General features: G+C 43.3%; 1 protein-coding gene and 1 long non-coding RNA gene across 2 annotated transcripts in view; one reads left to right on the top strand and one right to left on the bottom strand.

Moving 5' to 3' along the window:
- The window catches only part of il2rga (interleukin 2 receptor, gamma a), a 10,861-nt gene extending 1,316 nt beyond the window's left edge, over window positions 1–9,545 (bottom strand). Inside the window, exons 1-8 of the mRNA XM_031572346.2 lie at window positions 9,335–9,545; window positions 5,335–5,425; window positions 4,325–4,506; window positions 3,975–4,114; window positions 2,919–3,078; window positions 767–881; window positions 380–464; window positions 1–46 (exon numbers count right to left, since the gene is read on the bottom strand). The exon at window positions 1–46 is cut by the window's left edge and continues 1,316 nt beyond it. Coding sequence (XP_031428206.1) covers window positions 1–46; window positions 380–464; window positions 767–881; window positions 2,919–3,078; window positions 3,975–4,114; window positions 4,325–4,506; window positions 5,335–5,425; window positions 9,335–9,401 — 886 coding nt within the window. The 5' untranslated portion in view covers window positions 9,402–9,545. The remainder of the gene's footprint in view (window positions 47–379; window positions 465–766; window positions 882–2,918; window positions 3,079–3,974; window positions 4,115–4,324; window positions 4,507–5,334; window positions 5,426–9,334) is intronic.
- A 12,749-nt stretch (window positions 9,546–22,294) lies between these two features.
- Window positions 22,295–24,523, top strand: LOC116221367. Its single transcript, XR_004164081.1, has 3 exons — window positions 22,295–22,746; window positions 22,989–23,107; window positions 24,341–24,523. It is a non-coding gene; the product is annotated as an uncharacterized LOC116221367 (long non-coding RNA).
- Window positions 24,524–25,238: the final 715 nt, after the last annotated feature.

Genomic DNA, 25,238 nt, shown 5'->3' with positions numbered 1-25,238 from the left:
TGGGCTTGAAGCCCTCCTGCAGCTCTTTGGAGATGCACAGCCATTTCTGTAGAGGGGGTAGAGGGGAGGTTCAGGAAGCACTGCTTATGTGTGTGTGTGTGTGTGTGTCTGTTTGCGTTACTAATAGACTCTGAGGAACTAGACTCTCTTTCTGTGTTACATTATGAATCGACTAAAATGTATCATTAACCTTTAGGTCTGAAATATGATAGTAATGGCGTGTTGTCCAACACAGAAGTGTTAGTAATGGCGTGTTGTCCAGCACAGAAGTGTTAGTAACTTGTTGCCTAGCACCAATGTGTTGCCTAGCGTGTTACCTAGCACCACATGAGGATGCTATTGGACGGGCTACACGTGTTTGCCTGAGGTGGTAACTGACCTCCACGTTTCCATTGTACGTGTCGATGAGTTCCGTCAGGTTCTTGCCAGGGTTGGGTACCATGGGGATGAGTGTGATCCGCAGTCTAGAGGTGCAAACACACACCGTTCATTACCAACACACACCGTTTATTACTAGCACAGTCCACACACGCACACACACAATGAATGTTTGATCATGTTTGGTAGAACCTCTCTCACAATGGTAATTAAATCTGATACACACACACACACAACATTCATTACAAACACACTGTTCATTACTAACACAGTCGAGAGACACACACACACACACACACATACACACACAAACCCAACATTCATTACAAACACACCGTTCATTACTAACACAGTCGAGAGACACACACACACACACACACATATATACCTTTCACTGTGCACTAACAGACAGGAGAGCAGAATGAGCACCACCGCTGCTAGACACACATACAGGACCAGAGACATCCCTGACACCGCCACAGCAGGAGGAGCTCGGGAGGTGTCTGAGGAGAGAGAGAGAGAGAGAGAGATTACACATCCCTGTCACATGGTGTCTGAGGAGAGAGAGTGAGACAGAGAGAGAGAGTGAGACAGAGAGAGAGAGAGAGAGAGACAGATTACACATCCCTGTCACATGGTGTCTGAGGAGAGAGAGTGAGAGAGAGAGAGAGTGAGACAGAGAGAGAGAGAGAGAAAGAGAGACAGATTACACATCCCTGTCACATGGTGTCTGAGGAGAGAGAGTGAGACAGAGAGAGAGAGAGAGAGAGACAGATTACACATCCCTGTCACATGGTGTCTGAGAAGAGAGAGTGAGAGCGAGAGAGAGAGTGAGACAGAGAGACAGAGAGAGACAGATTACACATCCCTGTCACATGGTGTCTGAGGAGAGAGAGAGAGAGAGTGAGACAGAGAGAGAGAGAGAGAGACAGATTACACATCCCTGTCACATGGTGTCTGAGGAGAGAGAGTGAGAGAGAGAGAGAGTGAGACAGAGAGAGAGAGAGAAAGAGAGACAGATTACACATCCCTGTCACATGGTGTCTGAGGAGAGAGAGTGAGACAGAGAGAGAGAGAGAGAGACAGATTACACATCCCTGTCACATGGTGTCTGAGAAGAGAGAGAGAGAGAGACAGATTACACATCCCCGTCACATGGTGTCTGAGGAGAGAGAGTGAGACAGAGAGAGCGAGAGAGAGAGAGAGACAGATTACACATCCCCGTCACATGGTGTCTGAGGAGAGAGAGTGAGACAGAGAGAGCGAGAGAGAGAGAGAGACAGATTACACATCCCTGTCACATGGTGTCTGAGGAGACAGAGAGAGAGACAGAGAGAGAGAGAGAGACAGAATACACATCCCTGTCACATGGTGTCTGAGGAGAGAGAGTGAGACAGAGAGAGAGAGAGACAGATTACACATCCCTGTCACATGGTGTCTGAGGAGACAGAGAGAGAGAGTGAGACAGAGAGAGAGACAGAGAGAGAGAGATTACACATCCCTGTCACATGGTGTCTGAGGAGACAGAGAGAGAGAGTGAGACAGAGAGAGAGAGAGAGTGAGACAGAGAGAGACAGAGAGAGAGAGATTACACATCCCTGTCACATGGTGTCTGAGGAGACAGAGAGAGAGAGTGAGACAGAGAGAGAGAGAGAGTGAGACAGAGAGAGACAGAGAGAGAGATTACACATCCCTGTCACATGGTGTCTGAGGAGACAGAGAGAGAGAGAGAGAGACAGATTACACATCCCTGTCACAGCAAATAGAGCGTCTGATCAACCAGACAGCAGGTAGAGCGTCTGATCAACCAGACAGCAGGTAGAGCGTCTGATCAACCAGACAGCAGATAGAGCGTCTGATCAACCAGACAGCAGGTAGAGCGTCTGATCAATAGAGCGTGATCAATAGAGCGTGATCAATAGAGCGTGATCAATAGAGCAGATAGAGCGTGATCAATAGAGCAGATAGAGCGTGATCAATAGAGCGTGATCAATAGAGCGTGATCAATAGAGCAGATGGAGCGTCTGATCAACCAGACCGCAGATGGAGCGCGGCGTCTGATCAACCAGGATTTGAGACAGAGAGAAAGAGACAAATCACAAGCTGTCATCTGATGCAAAGGAACACACTCGCTTGTCAGATCAGCACAAACGTACACACATTACACACATCTTAGGTCCCCAAGTGTCTATGTATTTTTCCTCTAGCAACTTCACATGTCACATTCCATTGACATAGAATATTCTAACGGTACCGTGACAGAACATAGACTGATGAGAGGGAGAATGATAGGACAGGCAAGGCAAGTCTATCTATGTAGCATGAATTGTGCACACTTTCACACACACAAATGAGCAGATAAAAGAACATGGAAGAAGGTAAAGTGCATTTAAATAGCACAAAAGCAAGATCTAAACCCCTCTGTCAGGATAAATAAAGAGAATAAAGCAAATGAAAAGAATTAGGGGAATGAAAAACCAAAGCAGGTGGCAAGTGGAGAGGGAGGTACGGAGGGGAAGAGCAGGAAGCTGCAGCCTCACCTGTGCGGTTCCCCCATACCACTAGGGGGCTCCACTCGCTCCACTCTGATTCACCACAGTTTGAGGAAATGCGCGCCTGCGCCCGTAACTTGTACTGACTGTTATTGGAGGGGGACGCCACGAAGAACTCCATTGATCCAGGAACCAGCTCGTTGGCATTCTTCAGAGAGAGAAGATGACGATGATGGTTATGCATTTCTCTATGTGCCTGTTTTTGTGTCTGTTTTTGTATCTGTTTTTGTGTATGATTTTGTGTCTGTTTTTGTGTCTGTTTTTGTGTCTGTCTTTGTATCTGTCTGTGTGTCTGTCTTTGTATCTGTCTGTGTGTCTGTCTTTGTATCTGTCTGTCAGAAAAGATGAAGGTGCTTACTCAAGGATATTGTCTTCTTATCGGTCTGTCTATGGTTGTACCAATCTACAGTGACCCCCCCCCCCCTCTCAAACCTTCCATATGAATGTACCCATCTACACGGATCATCTTCTGTGGTAATATGCTGAACTCTACTGACATTAGTATGTCTAGTTGTTATATATTAGTTGGCTCAGGAACAATCCCATCTCACACTGGTGTAGTGTAAACTGCTAAGTGCATTGTAATGCACACACACATAAATCTAACCGCAAAGATAGCAAAGGCATTAAAGGTGAGGTCTGTGATTGTAAACCCAAATGCATTAAAGGTGAGGTCTGTGATTGTAAACCCAAATGCATTAAAGGTGAGGTCTGTGATTGTAAACCCAAAGGCATTAAAGGTGAGGTCTGTGATTGTAAACCCAAAGGCATTAAAGGTGCGGTCTGTGATTGTAAACCCAAAGACATTAAAGGTGAGGTCTGTGATTGTAAACCCACACACTTCGTCTAAACCAGCAACTGCTCCTCACGGTCCTCTAGCTGTCCATTCAGTGTTTGCACTCAAAAGCCTTTGGTGTTTGCACACAGCCCTAGCTCTGTGCCAGACCCCAGTGGTGCACCTGCTCCACAGACGCCGCCCCCTTGTGGAGTGAGTGGAGTAATTCAAGTCAAATCAGAAGCTCCATCCTCTACTGTCTCTGTTACCTGCCAATTATCGTTGAGGGCATACTGGACCCTGCTCTGGATGCAGTGCACGCGCTTGTAGCCAGCTTTGACCTCCCAGGTTAGCTCCAGAACACGTCCCTTCCTCTGCAGCCGCAGGCCGACCGGGGGATTCAGTTTCACTGCAGACGGAAAGTGTGTGTGTGTTAGGGACCAGAGGGAAGTTGTGGTTTCCAGTTCACTTACCATTGTATTGACCATTCTATTTATGCTTATGGGCAGAAACAAAGAGTACAACTGACCAGAACTGATTTTGAAACAAATGTGTTATATACTGTTATATTCCTACTCGTGTGTGTGTGTGTGTGTGTGTGTGTGTGTGTGTGTTGTACCTTTATTGGTGAGAGAGTGGCTTTGGTTGACTGAGAGTCCCCCTGGCCCCATCAGTGAGGTGCAGAATGTCCTGAAACGATCAGGCTCACTGTAGGGGTATCTGCAGCCCACTGACACACCCTCCTCATCCAGCAGGTACCGGGGACACTCAGGCACACTCGGGGTCAGGGACTCTCTCCAGCTGACACACACACACACACACATCATCATCATCATCACGACCATAGATATCTTCATACTTATCCAGAACTAACACACACACACACACACAATTAAACACACACATATCATCCCCATCACGACCATAGATATCTTCATACTTATCCAGAACTTACACACACACACACACACAGACAATTAAACACACACATATCATCACCATCACGACCATAGATATCTTCATACTTATCCAGAACCTACACACACACACACAATTACACACACATATAGTCACCATCACTACCATAGATATCTCCATCGCCTACACACAAACACACATATACACATACAGTCACACATTCAACACACATTGATCTATACACACACGTGCATGCACACATATGCAAATATGTACACACACAGAAGCATATAGATATGCATCTGCCACAAATAAGAACTTCACATCCTGTCTGAAAGTGCTTTTAATATAGAAACGAGACCACACACACACAGAGGTGTGAAGCATGTTATGTGTAACTCATTTTACATCTATGCAACATTTCTCCATAAAGTGTGTAAAAGACGCTGTGTTGTGCTGCGCTGCCCGCTAGTTAGACGCATGCACACACTCCACTTGCATGTGTGTGTATGTGTGTGTGCATACGTCCGTGTCTATGTGTGCGTGCGTCCGTGTGTGCATGTGTGTGTGTGTGCGTGCGTCCGTGTGTGTGTGTGTGCGTCCATGTGTGCGTGCGTCTGTGTGTGTGCATGTGTGTGTGTGTGTCTGTGTGTGTGTGTGTGCATGTGTGTGCATGTGGGTGCGTGTGTGTGGACCAGTGCTATCTCTTACCCTGCGAAGAAGGTGTAGTTGAGCACAGGAGCTTTGGGCTGGTTCCATGTACACTTCACGTACTCCAGGTTCACAATGTAGCAGCTCACCTCTAGCACACACACACACACGCACACACACACACACACACAAACACACACACACACACGCACACACACACACACACAAACATATGCATACACACACACACACACACGCACACACACATCAGCACAGTTATAAACAGGAATGTATTTTGATTTAAGCTACATTTACAAATTAAGTCGTTTGTATCAAAATAACATACAAAATACAGCAATAATGACCAGTCATGGTTTATCAAAATAAACTACAGTATTTTGTATTTTTAAAAATACTAAAATATATTTCCAAGGCAACAACACAAACAAACCTTCACTCTACATATTGATATCCATATTTGATAGTATTTGACAGCTGTTCACGGCTTAACAAGGGAAATTACAAATCTGTATCATGATGATGAGTATTTGAAAATAAAATACAGAAAATATGGTCTACATGTTGAAATACCCATCTAATCAAATCTATGTTGGGTAAACTAGTCGCCCACTTAAGCAAAGAATTAGGGAACATAAAAATCCCATTAGACGCAAACATATGAACTACCCGTCTGTTGTAAGAAAGGACCACCAAAAGTAGGTCATCTTATCATGGTAACAAAGGAAAGGTCCCCACACTGGATTTCCTCAGACACCTGAGGTCAGGAAGCAAACTGAGGTGTGAGTGACTGCAACTAATCATAGAAGAACCATCTCAAGCAGCAGGAGATGCTTGTGGTTCAGATCTGCACTGCTGAATCCGGAGTATGTTCCACGTGCTTCGTTACCACACTCTACTAGAATAAAGACAGATTACTGCATCAACCACAAAACAAATAAAGACAGATTGCTGCATCAACCACAAACAACCTTTTTCTAACACTGTCATATTACTTACCACTCACATCCCATTTGTGGACACTGGCCTTTTAGTTGTAGTCCTTTAAACCTAGGACTACAATCCCCTTGATGCTTAGCCACACAAGCTCAACTGATTGGCACAAGCGTCCTGCATTAAGACTAATTAAGTCCTGTCCTTTAACCTTCCACATTGCTGCATTCCTCTGCTGCCTGTTCATGCCTCGATCTGCGCTTTTGCACAGGATTGAGTCGACCAATCAGTGGCGTGGTTAGGTCCCATCGCTCAGGACTATAGCCCCAAATGTTTTAGGCATAGCCCAGTACGTTCACCCTGTTTATAGCAAAACAGCAGACAGACTGTGTCACAGAGTGGAACCTGACTCACGGCGTCCAGAGGAGGGGGGAGTAATCAAGCGCTGCACACGGCACACAAAGACACACAAAGACACACACACACAGCTACACACACACAGCTACACACTCACACAGACACACACACACACTCACTCACACACACACACACACACACACTCACACACACACACACACACACACACACACACACCAGACACAAGCGCTGCACACGGCACACAAAGATGGAGGACACGGGTACCCAGATGAACAGAGTGTAACGGGGTTAGAAATGTAAATAGATAAGAGTGTGATTTCGCCATAATTAAGCGTGTTTAGTTAGTGTTAGTGTTTTGAAGCCACCTTTGGGGATGTGATGTACTGCAGGTCTGCAAGTTATATTCGTGTGCTGTTGCCATAACCAGACAGAAGAGTTATGCCTGTCTGAGGTAGGTCCACTATGCAAAATGCCCATCATGAACTTTAATATGAGAAAATGTAATGATTTTCGATGTATTATACTATGTATTTGATATGTTAATATTTGTTGTGATGGTTCTGGTATCATTTTATCAATTGGCAGAGCGATTATTTATATTTTTCACCTGACCACGAGGTTCTGTACATATACATACTGTGGTTAGCTGTAAAGTTCGCTGGGAACTTTCCATGCTTCAAATGTATTGTTTAATTTGACAGCGTTTGAATGTATTGATTATTTTGGTTTTTATTGTAAATATCTTTGTATAGTGTGCAGATATGTAACAATAGAAACAAATTGTAGATGGTAAATTCATCCGTATCGGAATGCTAATTGGGCTACTCATTCCATTCCTCACATTCCTCCAGCTAGCTAGCAGTGCTGTTATACTGAACCTAATGGTTTTTATGTTGTTACTTGTGCAGATCCCGAGTACACCGACGAACTTTGATTGTTTGTTTCATTCATGTATGCTCCAAGACTGAAATATGTGTGTTGTGTGTGCATTGCTGTTTAGATTGTTTGGTCTTTTACATGTTGTTATAAAAGGGAAACACAGAAGAGTTATGCCTGTCTGAGATCCCGAGTACACCGACGAACTTTGCATGTTTGTTTGATTCAGAATAAAGCTAGACAAGCTGCAACTCCGTCTCCGTCCATGACTACCATACAACCGTTACAAGAGCTCCAGTTTAAAAAAACAAAAACAATCTTGCCTCTTGTCTTTTCACAAAGAAAACTCAAGGTAAATCATTGAGCGTGAGTATGTGCATTGTACTAATGTACACGTTTACTGATGTGACTGTCATGCATGGAATCTTAATAACTTAATAGATATACCTCCCCAACCTACCAATGCCAACTTCCCTTTAAAAAAAAAAAAGAAAAAGACGGGCAAAGTTCACTGAACCCCTGATCTTTTTCAATAGCTACTGCCCCCTCTTAGCAATTACATAACCAATCAACTATGCCATTACATAATCAAATACAAAATCATCAAATACAAATGACATAACCCTTTTTATAAGGCCCATCAAAAAACAGTTATAAAATACATATTTGGTATGTGTCAGAAATACTGCCCGCCACTGGCTTTAAATGTGCTGTTAATCAATCCAGACACGTTATCATTGGTCTTTATCAACAGTTGAAAAGCATTTACACATCTATTACAATAAATGAGAACTTCTTTCAGTTTTAGTGCTAAAACTAGTACTGCTTCAAGTAGTACTAAATACATTGTCTTGATTGACATTGATGTATTAATATTATTATAAGCTGTAAAGAATGAAATTCTGACAGAAAGTGACTGATGTTTGAAAGAGTAGCGAAGGTAGAGAGCAGTACTTTGAACAAGGGTCAACCGGTTACCAAACCTGCATTTGAGATTGGTCAGAACAGCAATTGTACCATAATAATAATAATACATCACATTTATTAATTTAGAATGTTCAACAACGGCAAGTGGATGAACGTGACGTGAAATGTTTGACGTGGTTTCAGCAATATGTGTGCACCCATATGCTTCCACACCCGCCATCCCAGATTAACCAGTTCAGATTGTTATGTGGTGATGTACGATAATGGATATAGGAGTTACTGTTGCTGCTTAAAAGTACATAAAAAGTCTGTTGCGTCCGCCATTAGGACGCGGTGAAGACGCGCCTATGAAATGCGGCATCACAAGGAACAAAATCATTTTCTGTAAGAAATGAATAATCTTGTGAAATAAACATTACTATGGTCTAGAAAAAAACTGTTTTGAGACAGAAATTGACAATTTGGGGACATACACCTCACTAAGGTCTCCAAAACAAAACCGTTTTAAGGAAGATGTTTGAAGAAGAAATCCATCATTTGGGGAAAGCTATAGACCTGTGTAAAGTAGTAGAGAATCATGCCGTTCATTAATGTGTCAGACTATCAAGGCTACAGCCAAGGCAGTATATACTCATCACCCTGGGAAGAGGAAGCACTTATTTCTATTCTCCTAGAAACAACACAAACGACACTAGCATGAGACTCTCTAAGACTAGAGAAATTAGTTTTGTTTCAGTGGAACTGAAAGGTTTGGGTTCTTTGGAAAGCAAACGTCACTCATTAGAGAGACGGAGAGGCAGGAGATAAAGACAGAAAGAAAAGGGACTTCCTGTAAGTGACTCAACATTCAAAGCCTACCTTGAGAGGCACCAACCTGTGGAGCGACACAGAAACAGCTACATTTACAGTCGAGGTTGACTCAACATACCAGGCAGAGAAGCGGACTCGCACACACTCCACGAGAGAAGGAGCAGAGGGAGCAGCGGTAGCATCATGTTCACCTGTTCCGTGCTCTCGGCACGTTCCTTCCCAATCCTCAGCTCGACTGATCTTCGGGGCGCATAACTTCACTTCACTTCCTTTCTCTCGAACAGCCTGCGGTGCGTGTCTGTGGGTAGATAGTTTCCTGTGTTGCTAGGGCAACAAGCTGAAGTGCCGTATGACCGAAATTAAAGTTGTAGTGAGCTACGCATCATAAATGTCAAAGGGGTCTTTCTCTAGGCTGTTTAGAAATTGAAATACCACCTTTTCTGTTCGTTGTTGCCAGTAATTCTCTGTTCATGCCATGTTTTTTCAGGGCACTGACACAACACAGATGAAACTGAAAAAAAAAGCAATGCGTTTTTTAATATGGCTTTTAACTCTAGATTAATGAGAGTTCGCGGGTTGTACATTTACCTATCAGCTCATCCAGGTTATATGCATTTCGTTTGTGAATAAACTCTGCAGTGAGAGATACACAGACATACGATTTGATTACGTTCATTCATTCATTGGGCTGTTATTTTTTTATTAGATTGTTTTGGTTAGTCTTTTTTTTTGTATTGATGCATAGTGACAATACAACAACACAAAGAACATCATACGTTATATTGGTACAGCAGTACATTAAAACATACACAGACAAATGACAATGAACAATGACAACAGAGAAACAAATTAATAAAATAAAATACATCACAAAACAAAGAGGAAAGAAATAATTATCCTTTAACAATTCATTGGGCTGTTATATTATCTATCCATCTCCTGAAATGACATCATTCACCAGCCATCAAATCACACACTAGCTGCCTTTTCATGTTTCCTGTTTATTTCAGAACAACAAGAACATAAAGGTCAAAACAACAACAAGAACACAAAGGTCAAAACAGTCTTTGTCTCTGTGTTCGAGACAGCTTGATTTATCAATCAGCATTACATTAATGAATTACAGTGCATTAATATCAGACTATGGTCACAAAATACCATATTGAATAACGCCATGTCTCAGTTTTCTTGTCACAGTCATCATTTAGTTGTCGTCTGGGCAGGGGCCACAGGGGTTACTGTTCTCTTCCGTTTTGGTTTGGCAGGATCTATGTTTGGGTCAATCAGGCCCAATGCCCATCCCACAAAGCCCCTTCAGATTAATAACACACCAGCCTTTGCCCTCACCAGGGTCTATGACAGGGCATCATGGTGGTATGGCAAGTCCCTCCTCGACTGCAATCACTTGCACTCTCCACTCCAGCAGCACAAGATCACTTTTCACTTTTCACTTCCCTCCTGGACACCGACACTGTCAAAATCATTGCACTCTGTACAATAGGGTCAGACTGTATCTGGAAACACTCTGTGTGAATATGTTCTCCCTATGTGTATGTATATGTGATTTATGTATGTATGTCGGTGAGGTGTATAAGTGTATTTGTGTATGTGTATAAGCTACTGGATGACCTAAATTTCCCTCTGGATTAATAAAGTATCCATCTATCTATCTATCTATCTATCTATCTAAAACATGGTTCTGATCATGATCACTCCACAGGAGTGTCCACTCGGCCCCGACGGGCACCTAGGCAACGCAGAGCATTATGGGTGAGGATTAATCTGATGGGATGCTGAACAGCAAACAGTACAGCACACAAATGGATCTACGATCACAACATGTTGTAACACAACGGGTTATTGCATACAAGAGACATTGACACTATGGAGCAAAATCATTCCTGACTTTGCTGTTTTTACCATCTTCCCATGGCTGTCATTAACTCTATAGTTATCAGCTGAGCACGCTAACTAGACAGCCTAGAGAAGAGAGAACACTAACTAGACAGCCGAGAGAAGAGAGCACGCTAACTAGACAGCCTAGAGAAGAGAGGACGCTAACTAGACAGCCGAGAGAAGAGAGAACACTAACGCTAACCAGACAGCCGAGAGAAGAGAGCACGCTAACTAGACAGCCTAGAGAAGAGAGAACACTAACTAGACAGCCGAGAGAAGAGAGCACGCTAACTAGACAGCCGAGAGAAGAGAGCACGCTAACTAGACAGCCTAGAGAAGAGAGAACACTAACGCTAACCAGACAGCCGAGAGAAGAGAGCACGCTAACTAGACAGCCGAGAGAAGAGAGCACGCTAACCAGACAGCCTAGAGAAGATAGCACGCTAACTAGACAGCCGAGAGAAGAGAGAACGCTAACTAGACAGCCTAGAGAAGATAGCACGCTAACTAGACAGCCGGGAGAAGAGAGAACGCTAACTAGACAGCCTAGAGAAGAGAGAACACTAACGCTAACCAGACAGCCGAGAGAAGAAGATGATTTATATATATTTATATTTATCTAGTCTCTTATTTTTTTATAGGATAGTGAAGAGTAGGCAGGAGGTGAGAGGGATGAGTGGAGTGGGATCAGGAAATCAGGACCTAGGCACGGACCCACACCTAAGTCCCCATTGAGTTACTGGGCAAACACCAGTCACTGCCATCACAGGAGCGAGCATATGACGTCTACAGACAACCTTTACAAAGAAAATCTTTTTTGGTTTGTGGTAGATGAACCTTGAATGAGAACAACTGATGAGGACAGGCTCTGTTCTCTAGTTCTAGGCTGTTTATCGGTTGTCATGGTCATCATGATATACAACTGAAAACAGGATGTGGGAGAGCCCATCTGCCCTGGAACAGGGAGAACAGAGTGTGTGTGTTTGTGCATGTGTGCGTGGGTGTGTATGTGTGTGCGTGTGCGTGTGTGGGGGGTGTGTGGGTGTGCGTGTGCGTGTATGTGTGGGTGTTTGTTTGTGTGTGTGTGCGTGTTTGTGTGTAGGTGTGCGTGTGTGTGGGTCTGCATGCTTCTGTGACATCCTACTCAACGTCCGCTCACCATAAGGCAAAAGGAGGCCAGAGCTCTCCAGATAAAGGTTTTTATAATATATATATATATATATACACACACACACACAGGAAGATATATTATATTATATAATATATATATATATATATATATAATATAATATATCTTCCTGTTGACATTCCGCACCACAAGGCTCTGCCTATTGCTGGAGCTAGTTGAGCCACTGTGTTATTCTTTTCAGTCCATACAATATTATTAATATTATTCATGATATGATGACATTGAGCACCTAGCACATTAATCTTATTAATATTTATGATATGATGACATTGAGCACCTAGCACATTAGTGTTATTAATATTTATGTATAGATAATAATAATAATAATTATAATAAAACTTTATTTATACAGCACCTTTCATGCAAAAGAATGCAGCTCAAAGTGCTTTACAGCAAATACATAATATGCACAAAGAAATTACATGCACATAAAAATAGACATCAAAGAAACATAACTCAGATATAGTGCAAAAAAAATAAAAAATTATAATTATAATTATAGAGATATATTTAATCTAACCCCTTAATATCACCAGAAGAGATTTAAATTAAATTAAATTAAATTAAATTAAATTAAATTAAATTAAAAGTATTTATATATATATAGTGCGTAGTGGTAGCTAGTTAAAGGCTAATGTGAAGAGGTACGTTTTTAGTTTTCTTTTAAAGATGTTAAGCGAGCTGGCTTCCCTGATGTCTATAGGCAGTATGTTCCATAGCACTGGGGCGTAATTGACAAATGCTGCGTCCCCGATTTTCTTACGGCTTTTGCTGGGAACCTCCAATAAACCAGCATTCGATGATCGCAGTGTTCTTGAGGGCAAGTATTTGACTAGGGAGTTTGCAATGTAACTTGGTCCTAGCCCATTAAGGGCTTTGTATATTAGGAGAAGGACCTTAAAGTCAATTCTAAAAGTTACTGGAAGCCAGTGCAGAGCAGCTAAAACTGGACTAATGTGCTCTCTCCTCTTGGTTCTGGTTAATAGCCGAGCTGCAGAGTTTTGAATGAGCTGAAGTCTCTCAGTTGTTTTTTTTGGGAGGCCAGTAAGGATTGCATTACAATAACCAAGACGGCTTGAAATAAAGGCATGAATCAGTTTTTCAGCATCTTTTTGATTTATAAATGGCAGGACTTTAGCTATGTTTTTAAGGTGGAAAAATTATGTTTTCGTCACCTTGTTAATGTGAGACTTGAAGCTTAAATCTGAATCTAAAATAACACCAAGACTTGTAACCTCCGATTTAATCAAGGGAGTTAATTTCCCCAAATTATTAAAAAGCATTTCTCTTTTTGTTTTAGGGCCGACTAGTAGGTTCTCAGTTTTGTCCTCGTTTAACTTTAAGAAATTATTGCTCATCCACTTATTTATCGCCAAAAGACAGGTAGTAATGGAGTTTATTGCTGCAGCATCATTTGGCTCAGCAGAGATGTACAGTTGCGTGTCATCAGCATAACTATGGAAACATACATTGTGTTCTCTAATGATGTCCCCAAGTGGCAGCATGTACAGTGAGAATAATAATGGACCAAGGCAGCTCCCTTGTGCAACCCCAAAGCAGATGTCATGTTTCTTAGACACATGATCTCCAAGCCTGACATAAAACTTTCTCCCTTTGATGTATGTTCTGAACCAGTTTAATACAGAGTCAGAAAGCCCAACTAACTTTTCAAGACGATGAATTAGGATGTCATGATCAATAGTATCAAATGCTGCACTTAGGTCTAAGAGGACCAGGATTGAGGCCTTATTTGCATCCAAATTTAGTCTGAGGTCGCTGATTACTTTAGTAAGAGCAGTTTCAGTGCTGTGGCATGTTCTAAAGCCTGATTGAAATTTCTCCAGGATATTGTTTTCTTTGAGAAAGGAGTTTATTTGCACTGAAACTATCTTTTCAAGTACTTTACTAATGAATGGAAGATTGGAAATCGGCCTATAGTTGATCAGTGCATTACCATCTAGGTTGGGGTTTTTTAGTAAGGGTTTTACAACAGCTGTTTTGAAGGCATCTGGGAAGATGCCAGTTTGAAGAGATGTATTTATAATCTTCAGGACATGACTTGAAACACTGTCAAACACCCGCTTAAAAAATGCTGTAAGTACAGGGTCAATACATGAGGTGGAGGAATTGCACTCAGTGACAGTCTTACAAAGATCCACCAATGTGATGCAGGTGAAATTTCCCATGGTTGCATCTTTTTTACAGTGTTTTCTGAGGCCATCTGCGTTTACATCAGAAATAATACTGGCTCTAATTGAAGTTATCTTGTTATTGAAGAACAGTGCGTGTTCTTCACACGCCTCTGCTAGTTTAGCCTCTTGCTCTGTATAGATGTACAGATCTGCTAGATTAGCCTCTGCTAGTTTAGCATCTGCTAGTTTAGCCTCTTGCTCTGACGCCAGGCTGTGCAGAGGGAGTGGGCCAATCATATGTCTCAGGCCCATAGATAAGCCTCATCCTTTGTGTACATTTTGTGTCTATATTTGTGTGTGTGTGTGTGTGGGGGGGGGGGGGTCAGAGGGCATGAGAGGGCACGCAGGGTGTCCGGGGTAGGGGCACAGATGTGGGCATGCTCAGGGCGGACGCCTCCTGTGCCAACTGGAGAAGTGAGGGTAGAATGTCGGAACCTTCACCAACATCTTCATCATCTCCATCATCATCACCACCACCACACAACCCTAAGGTAGCCATGGGACCAGCCTCAGGCCCTGGAGAGATAATGAGGGGGGGGGGGGGGGGGGGGGGGGAAGGGGGACAGAGGCTGGGGGAGGGGGTAGAGAGAGACCAACTGGTAAGGATAACACCTTCAACATTCAGCATTTATTTGTCACATATGTTGCTGTTAAAAAAAAGGTGGTGCATGTCATTCACACACTTGAAGAGCGAGTTAAAAGGGATTTTTTCCTTGCCACTGTTGCCTTAGTGCTTAAATATCCATCCCTGATAAGAAAATTTATAAGAAAACGGTTGTCACTGGCGGCCATTTTGAAAAATGGCTGGCATGGGCGCCATATTGTAAATTTATGATGATGGCTCCATATCCACATCTTTTTGGAATGCCTTTGGCCATAACTGTACCCAATTTCATGCTTGTATCACAAAATGAACAATTGTTGTGGAATTTTCTAGCTAAGCTGCCCCACTAAGAGAAAAGGGAGAAGGCAGGTGAATCATCTAGCATGTCTACAGCTCAGTCAGAAAGAGGTCGCACAGCGTCGTTAGCATTCGTTAGCAGACTGCCATGGATGGATGTGTGACTCAGGCATGAGGATGGAGACAACACAGGTGGTGAGGGCACATCACATTTGGAGGAACCACCTCATACAGGTGTAAAAGGTTAGCTCCATTTTCTCAAATCAAGTCATTTGTGAAGTTTTTAAATAACATAATTGACCTATCGCTAAGTCCCACCCCTCGAACGCAGACGAGCCAATGGCAGTTTAGTAACAGCTGCACTCAGACATCTTGAGTTTACAACTCCATAGAGTAGCATTAGAAACCGTGATTCTTCTCTTGTTTTATGGGGTTTGTTGTCATGTAAGTTGAACAAAAATGGTCAAACGATGTGCATGGGGTAGATGCAACACTGATACGAGGTATCATGAGAGGATAGGCAATGGGGTATATTTTATCCCTTTTCCCAAACCAAAACAAGACAGGGCCAAATGTCTCCGGTGGATTAAGCTGTGTGGCAGACCACACAGTCAACTCTACGTTCATTAGCTATCTGCCATACTCTTGTTAGGTTGGAATTTTCCTCTGCTAAAGCAATCAACTAAGCCTACATGATCATAGGCATACTCATTATTCACATTATTGTCATTGACAGTACCGGCTTACTTTCACCACTGGTGTTATGCTAGGCTTAGGCAAGTTATCTCTGGTTAAAACTATGAGGCTTCTCCCTCTTGCATTGTGATCTGTAAATTCTCGTCATCCACCAAATCTAGTTTAAAATGTTGTACATATCCATCCATTGCATAATGAAGTCCCTTTTAAAGGCTTCTAGACGAAATCAGGTCCTTCTGTCTCCAAAAGTTGCCTAGAGCCTCTTGGGATATCGTTTTGACACTGATAGCTGCCATTGTAAGCTCCGATAGCTTGTCCGAGTTAGCAACAGTAACTAAGGGGGACGGGGCTTAGCGATAGGTCAATTGTGTGTGTGTGTTAATGCAGGCATGTCCTCATGTGCATGGCCTTAAATGTGCATATTCAAAATACTCAGAGTGTGTGTGTGTGAGTGTGTGTGCGCACACGCGTGTGTGTGTGTGTGTGTATGTGTGTGTGTGGTTGTGTGTGAGCATATTTGCAAATGTTTCATGTGGGGCTCTATTTATGTCTGTCTTTCAAGGGTTACATGGAGCTGTTTATACCGATGTGTGAAGTTTGTGTGTGTGTGTGTGTGTGTGATTGTATATGTGCGGATGTGTGGTTTTGTGTGTACCTGTTTTTCTGTGTGGTGGTGTCTCTCCCCTTTCCTGGGCCCCGGACTGTGTCTTAGGTGTGTGTGTGTGCGTGTATGTGAGCATGTATGTGTGTGTGTGTGGGTGTATGTATCTGTTTATGTGTGTGTAGAGGTGTCTCATCCTACCTCTGGGCTCCAAAATGTGTGTGTGTGTGTGTGTGTGTGTGTCTGTGTGTGTGTGTATGTGTGTGTGTACCTGTATGTGTGTGTGTGTATGTCTGTGTGTACCTGTATGTGTGGGTGTGTGTGTGTGTGTGTGTGTGTGTGTGTGTGTGTGTGTGTGTGTGTGTACCTGTGTGTGTGTGTAGAGGTGGATCTTCCCTTGACTGGGCCCCAGGTTTCCTCTCTGCTGTCTGCGTACTCATGGCAACGTGGTCAGATGCACCCACAGCAGGGCTGAAGAACTGAGGAGCACACACCCCCGCACGCACACACACACACACACACGCACGCACACACACAAACACACACACAAACGCACACACGCACACACACGCACACACACACACAGCCACACACACACACACACACTTTCCCATGCACAAGCATCCGTGCACAGACATCCACATACACCCACACAGATGCACATGCAGACATAGAAGGATGAACATGAAATCATCAACTCTCACTCCTAGATTGACTATGTGCAGGTAAATGTTGTTAAACACTAACAACTAAAGCTAAAATCCTATCTACAGTTGACATCCAGTGTCAAGATAGACTTCTGGGTGTGCCAAGGCCTGTGTGTGTGTGTGTGTTTGTGTGTGTGTGTTAGACATATACATATGAGTACATACAGCACATGCATTGATGGTCTCTGTGCATGTTTGCATTTCTGTAAATATAGTTATGTATTTGGGTATTTGGTCACATAAGGATATAGCAGTATACCTGTGTGTGTGTTTCAGTGTGTGTGTGTGTGTGTGTTTCATTGTGTGTGTGTGTGTGTGTTTCAGTGTGTACTGACCTCTGAGAGCAGGTCCAAGTCATCGGAGGGCGCTAGCGAGCAGCTTATAGCAGCCAGACTGGAGTCAATCAGGGCCAGAGGGTCATCCTCACACCTGCCACAAGGGTGCGCTGTTAGACAAGCAGACTGGAGAAGCACAGCCCTTTACTACACATCTAATACACACACTAATACACTCACACACACATACACAACTATACACACATATTCCCACACCCTCACTCACACACGCATAAACACACACCCACCTCTCTGCGCTGTTCTCTATGGGGTCATGTGTCTCTGGTTCCATGAGGAGGGATAGGGCGTGTTCTACTGATGTGCATCCAGCTGGCTGAGAGGGAACACTGGTAGAACCAGACAGAACTTCAGAGAACACTGATCAAATCTGTGCAGAGTGGGATGACGGAACACTGGTAGCCACAGACGGAATTTCACCGAACATCAATGGAAGCTCTGTCCACAGTGATGGAACACTGGTAGATTCAGACAGAACTTGAGAGAACATGGACGGAACCTCTGGACAGAGTGAAGGCACACTAGTCACAACAGACGGAACTTGAGAGAACATGGATGAAATGTCTTTAGACAGAGACGGAACTTCAGTGAACATGGACAGAATGTCTGTAGATTCTGGCAGAACGCTTGGAGACACAGATGGTAGTTCAGTGAAGACAGACGGCTTCTCCTTTGACTTGGAGGGAACATCAGCGGAACCAGAGGGAACATCAGTGGAACCGGAAGGAACCTCAGATAATACTTGATGCATCTCTGTGGAAAGTGACGACACACTGGAAGACGCAGAGGGAATCTCTAAACACACAGAGAGACTACACAGATACACACACACACACACACACACACACAGAGACACACACACACACACAAATACACACACACATGCCCACACACACACACACAAACACACACACACACCAGAATGAGAGAGGGTGGGGTTACAGTCTTCATGAGAAAGGTTTGGCTGAAGCAGTGCTACTGTACTGAAGGGGGCTCTACCTGTTGAGTTTGGAGTCTGGCTGCAACAGGTGGGAGATCTCTGATAGGATCACTCTGTTGGAGTACACACTGTCTCTGGAGTCCATCTGAGGCACAACACACACACACGCACACACACACGCACGCACGCACGAACACACGCACGCACGCACAAATACACACACACACACACACACACACACACACACACACACACACACACACAACTGACTCAGACTCTAATTGACATGTATCATGTTGGCTGTGTACATCACCTAGGCTGTGCCTCCACCCATTTCTAGTCTGTTTAGCTAATTTCCCTTCATCCATGAATGGGCATTACAGACAGCTTTATCCATGAATGGGAATTACTGACAGCTTTATCCATGAATGGGAATTACTGACAGCTTTATCCATGAATGGGAATTACTGACAGCTTTATCTATGAATGGGAATTACTGACAGCTTTATCTATGAATGGGAATTACTGACAGCTTTATCCATGAATGTGCATTACTGACAGAGTTATGGTCTATGTGGTTCTTTATGTGCCGTGCAGTCTTTAGCAGTCATCTGGCTATTATCTAGGCAGTATACACACACACACAAACACAAACACACACACAGGGTCAGGTTGGACGTACACATGTTGAGTTGTCTCACGAAGCTGGTCATGTTGCTGTGCTTGAAATAGAGAGGCAGGACCCCCTTACCAGGGGCGGACTGGGGGAAAAAAGTGGCCCGGGAGTTACTGTCAGACCGGCCCAGTCAATACACGGCGCGCGGCCCAGTCAGTACACGGCGCGCTGCCCAGTCAGTACACGGCACACTGCCCAGTCAGTACACAGCGCACTGCCCAGTCAGTACACGGCGCGTTGCCCACTCAATGCATCGCACATATCGACCAGTCAGTGGCCTACTTGGAAAAATACTCATACACTTAACATTATTTTGGATGATTACAAAGCAATTACATCATATATGTTTGTTTTTTAATAACATTTGGATCCACCAATTTGCCTGGATGGACACATGGAATAAAATGATACTGGCTATTGTAACACTCCAAAGTAGGTATAGTTTGCTAGATGAATATGCTTAACTCTGGGCTAGTATCAGATGGTTATACTGTACGTACGGTATAACTACAAAGACCAAGTCAACAACTTACCTTCTTATCACTGTCAACAGTCGGTGGTTTCCCAAATAAATCAGAGATTTTTGCATATTTTGATGCACCTTCCTCCAGACATCTTTTTTTTTCTCCCTGCCACCTTTGCGTTTTGGTGCCGATGACATGCTGAATATGCTTAACTCTGGGCTAGTATCAGATGGTTATACTGTACGTACGGTATACGTACGATGACATGCTGTCGCTACACGATGGTAGTCCTCTACCCGATGGTAGTCCGCATGCGCACTACCCGATCAGTCGCCACTTTGCGACACTGTAGACAGCGGAATACAATCGCTGGCTAAAGCTGATGGAAGTTCGCGAAAGACGGTATACTTTAAGACAGGGGTCTTCAACCTTTTTCAGCCCAAGGACCCCTTGGCTGAGAGAGACACTGAGCAGGGACCCCCACCGCCCCAAATTTGGGCCTGATATTCATATAATTTATTTGGAACTAAGTGTCAGTCACACACACACTCCCCTACACATTTTTTACAGAATTACAAATCATCTGTGACACACAACTCGTTTCAATTTATTCTGTTTATTATTGACATTTTTTCTCCCTTACAGTTAGCCATCACTCTGTATTCAATTAGGGAGGGACAAATAAATGAGTAGCTTGAGAAGCTTAAGTATGGATGAAATATCTCATACCTAGTGAGAGATCTGACGTTTGAGAATTCATCATTCATGTCTTTGGCAACAACATTCTCCCTATGAAGCATGCAGTGCGTCATACATGGCTCTTGCACCGTCTGGGCACATCGCAACACATTTTGGCCAGGGTAGGCTATATCATGTAACGGAAAAAATTGTCGATCACTTTGAAAATCTCTGAACTTTTTTTACCTCCAGGCAGCTGCTTACAGAATAGAAATTCCTCCTGCATCTCATTTTGGTCGACAAATCACAAAAAAGCTAAAAGCTGAGCGTCGTTTGACACATCGGTGGATTCGTCTAATTGTAGTGCAAAATAATCTGCCTTTGGGAGTTTTGCGACTAGTAGTGCCCTCACATCAGCTGCCAATTCATCAATAGGGCGGGCATTGGGATGCTTTTCAGTTTTTTTACTCGTACTCATCCTTCCCAAACATTGTTTTGAACATATCACTAGCTGTTGGCAATATTAAACTTTCCGCAATTACGTATGGCTGTTTGGTCTGAGCGACAGGTAATGCAACTTGATAAGAGGCTTTTAAAGATAGCTCGCACACTTTGGCTGATTGTCTCATCAAGGTCTGCTGGCCCTCAAAAGATTTTAAACGGGAAATATTAAATGTTTTTTTTTTCTTTCAAGTGAGCATGGGTTGCCTTTGAGTGTCGTTGCAGCTTTGATGGTTTCATAGTTTCGTTTGATAGCACGGAAGAGCAAACCACGCACACTGCTAATTCTTCACCATCATTCTCTTTGTAGGTGAAGGCAAACTTCAGATAATTCTCTGAATATTTACGTGTCTTCTCCCGTTTGCGTTTTTGGCTGTTCATGGAAGGGGTGTTGGCATCCTCTGAAGGTAGATCATCTGAACCACCATCAGTGGTGTCTGACGAGGAGCTTTTGTTCCGAGAAATTACAAAACGATCAATTATTTCAAATTGTATGGTTATGGCAGGTAACGTCTTTTGGCACCAGATAGCTAAATGTAGCTAAAAGTGCATATGTTACCATTATGATCAAATGATCGCGTGAAGACTCATGGGTAGCCTATGTAGGATATTATTTTTAAGGAATAGAAATCCATTTTTACGTTCTGTTTATATTTATGTAGTCTTTTGGACGTTTTTAATTTTTGAAAGAGGGAAAAAAAAGCTTCAGATGAAATAATTTGGCGGACCCCCTGCAGTACCTCCGCGGACCCCCGGTTGAAGACCTCTGCTTTAAGAAGTTTGGTCATGGTATACAGCTGTAAGTTCTTAACATTTGTATAATAAAGAAGTAAAGAAGTTAAAGATATACTGGATATCCTCTTTTGTTCTCCCTGTCAAGTTCTATTGGCTAGCACATCAATGCTTTATTTGTTTTACCGGCTACTGCTATATTTTCTCACTTAAACAGACTCATGTTCTCTACGGACTTCCGAACGATTTAGATAAGCACACACAGTTCGTAGCCTACTTTATGGGGAAATGACTACAACTAGGCCCATTTATGTTAAGTCTATTGATGACACAGGCCTCGTTTAGCGCCTGAGATTATCCAGTGAAACTGATTGAATAGTTGATGTGACTGAGTTATCATTGGGCTGGCGTCTAATTTGACCTGTTCAGCTGTTAACTCAATGAAATTGGTGAGTATTTAAGTAAGTAAGACCAGCTGCGTCTGATAAACTGACAAGGAGTTAAGCGATATCGTTGGTCTGACATCAATTTATGTTAATTAGGAATAACTCGCTTTGTATTTATACCCAACTGAAAGGGCCGCGAGACAAGCGTTTGGGCAGCTCCCTGTTTATGAAAGAACATTCTAAAATGAGGCTAAAACCAAACAGGGATGTTGTTGTACTTTTCTGTCTTGGCGTTCTTTGTTTCAGTCAAATATGCTGTGTAAGCCTCGAAATCACGCGAAGACAAGAGAGACACGGAGAGGAAAAAAACCGATGATGTTCGAGTGGGTACCATTATGTTCGGCAGAGATATTTCTGATTTTGGCCCAGTGAAAAATGAGGATGGCTTTAACATTCAAGCCGATGCTGCTGAGCTGGTTGGTGGACAAGATGTCATTGATGACTCCAGTTCTTCTAAGGCAGCCTGGGCTAGTATGCGACCAACTGTGTTATGTACTAAGGACCTCATGAAGTTCTCGGCACAAGGCCCAGGATCCTCTTCACTTCAGCTAGACAGCGGTAAAGGGCTTGTATTGGATAGTTTTAAAATATTGGGCTTCAACCGACTGCTCGTTTTTGGTGCTGAAATATATTTTCAACAACTCACCAGGGCCTTGCTGTTATCAGCTACTCACCGACTACACTAATGCAAAGGCTTGCCAGATTCAGCAGACTAACCTTTTCTGTTCCTTCCTTGTGTGTGGGGTTGGGTCATTGTAAACTCTGGGAGAGAACCTGAGGACTTGGTGTCTTTTTGTCAGCAGGAGGAACACCGCTCAAGCTAAACCAGCTGCCGCAGGACTGTGGCTACTCTGTGTACAGGACCGTACTGGGCTTTGTGTTTCTCATCACCTATGATAGTTGTGATGTTATAAATCAGGTAGGCGTTGTCATTTTTAATGATAGGAGTCACTAGAAAGTGACTTAAATACAAAAGGTGTTTGAGTAAATACGTTCATGGCACCCATAATGCATTTGCATTTTTTTTCTACCAGCTATGGAAGTTTAAAAACGAATAATAATAATAATAATCCATGTAAGCTTGTTGTTGGATCTGCTGCTGACCATTGGGGTGCCCTAAATATTAAATTATGAAATATCACACATACTAAAAATGTAGCTTACAAAATTCTTAAATGTAATAACCAAACCCCAACAACATGCAAGCTACTTGAAATGGAAACAAAGGCCCTAAATATTGTCTTACAGGCTATATAGGAGTTCATTAGTCAATTGAAGGTGATTCATTGGATTTGGCTAGTCTAAAATGTCCTGAGGGTGTTCTGTCACTTTAAGACACTGTTGATCGCTCTTTACATTCTGTGATTTGGATCATAAGTGAATAAGTGCTAGCCTAACACCAAGCCCTCCTGCTTTTCAAACATTAGCATCTATAGCCTGCACTTTGGTGAATGACCCCTCAGAGGAGATGCTAATGTTTGAACAAAAGCAGGAAGGCTTGGTGCTAGGCTAGCCTTTAACACAGTATTTTGCATGCATGAGGTGGGTGATGTCCGTCTTAGAATAAGCCACATTCACTAACTTGATTGCTGGCTGCTTAGCCATCTGCCTCATTCTGGGCCTATGACATGAGTTGTATTACATTATAAGGTGTTTTGCTTAACAGGCTCTACCTCAACCAAGATGTGTTAACTGTTGTGTGCATGGTGTAAACTCATTTTCCTGTAGCCTGGTTAATGTTGACCTCTGTTCTCTTACCTTTTGACTCTAACCTTTTTGTAAATTGATTGCAGTAGCCTATTCACTTGGCTAATTTGTTGGAAACAAACCACAGGGGTGGAGGCACCGTACTACAGTGTTTTGGTGTGTGTGTTCATTATAATTGTAATGGAGGGAGGGGGGGTATATATGAGGGCGAGATCAGCCAACCATCACACTCGGTGCCTTACATATAGCCTGTTGTGTGCATCTACATGCCCACTGGGTGTACATGGCTTCTGAACCAGAATTGGTCCTGGAGATGATGCCAAAAAGACCCTGAAGTTAATCTTTAGCATTCCAACTCATGTAGGACTTCGTTGTTGTGTGTAGTTGTTTTAAAAACTGCGCATGACTTATTTTTTTTAATGGTATTTATTTATTTTCCCTCCAGGGTGGCAACCATTTGCTCCAGATGTTATGGCAAGGCAATCCAGTAACCCTTTCTTGCCCTATGTCAACCCAAGCCTCTCAATCTCCTATGGATCGACCACTTATCCATCCGTCAGCTCCATCTACTGGGATACAACCCAGGATGCAAAACCCAGGATACAAAAACCCTTTCATGCCAGTAAAGGCTCCCATTCAAACTACTGCAGCTCCCACTACCGAAGCTCCAACTACTACAGAAGCAACTTCATCCACTGCCTCTAAGCTTCCCCCACAAGATGATCAGCAGCAGCAACAGTTGATACAACAGTTGATGCAGCAGCAGCAGCAACAGTTGATGCAGCAGCAGCAGCAACAGTTGAAGCAGCAGCAGCAAGAATTGATGCACTCTTACCTCATGTACCCAGGATACAGAAACCCTTTCATGCCAGTAAAGGCTCCCCCTCAAACTACTGCAGCTCCCACTACTGAAGCTCCAACTACCACAGAAGCAACTTCATCCACTGCCTCTAAGCTTCCCCCACAAGATCAGCACCAACAGTTGATGCACTCTGACTTTGTGTACCCAGGACACTCTAACCCTTTCATACCAGTGAAGGCTCCCTACCAAACTACTGAAGCTCCAACTACTACAGAAGCAACTTCATCCACTGCCTCTAAGCTTCCCCCACAAAATCAACAGCAGCAGCAACAGTTGATGCAGCAGCAGCAGCAACAGTTGAAGCAGCAGCAGCAGCAGCAAGAATTGATGCACTCTTACTTCATGTACCCTGGATACAGAAACCCTTTCATGCCAGTAAAGGCTCCCCCTCAAACTACTGCAGCTCCCACTACTGAAGCTCCAACTACCACAGAAGCAACTTCATCCACTGCCTCCAAGCTTCCCCCACAAGATCAGCACC

The sequence above is a fragment of the Clupea harengus genome, chromosome 8, assembly GCF_900700415.2.
Source record: "Clupea harengus chromosome 8, Ch_v2.0.2, whole genome shotgun sequence".
NCBI lineage: Eukaryota > Metazoa > Chordata > Actinopteri > Clupeiformes > Clupeidae > Clupea > Clupea harengus.
The sequence above is the reverse complement of the archived record's forward strand: the minus strand, read 5'-3'. Positions and strand labels throughout refer to the sequence as shown.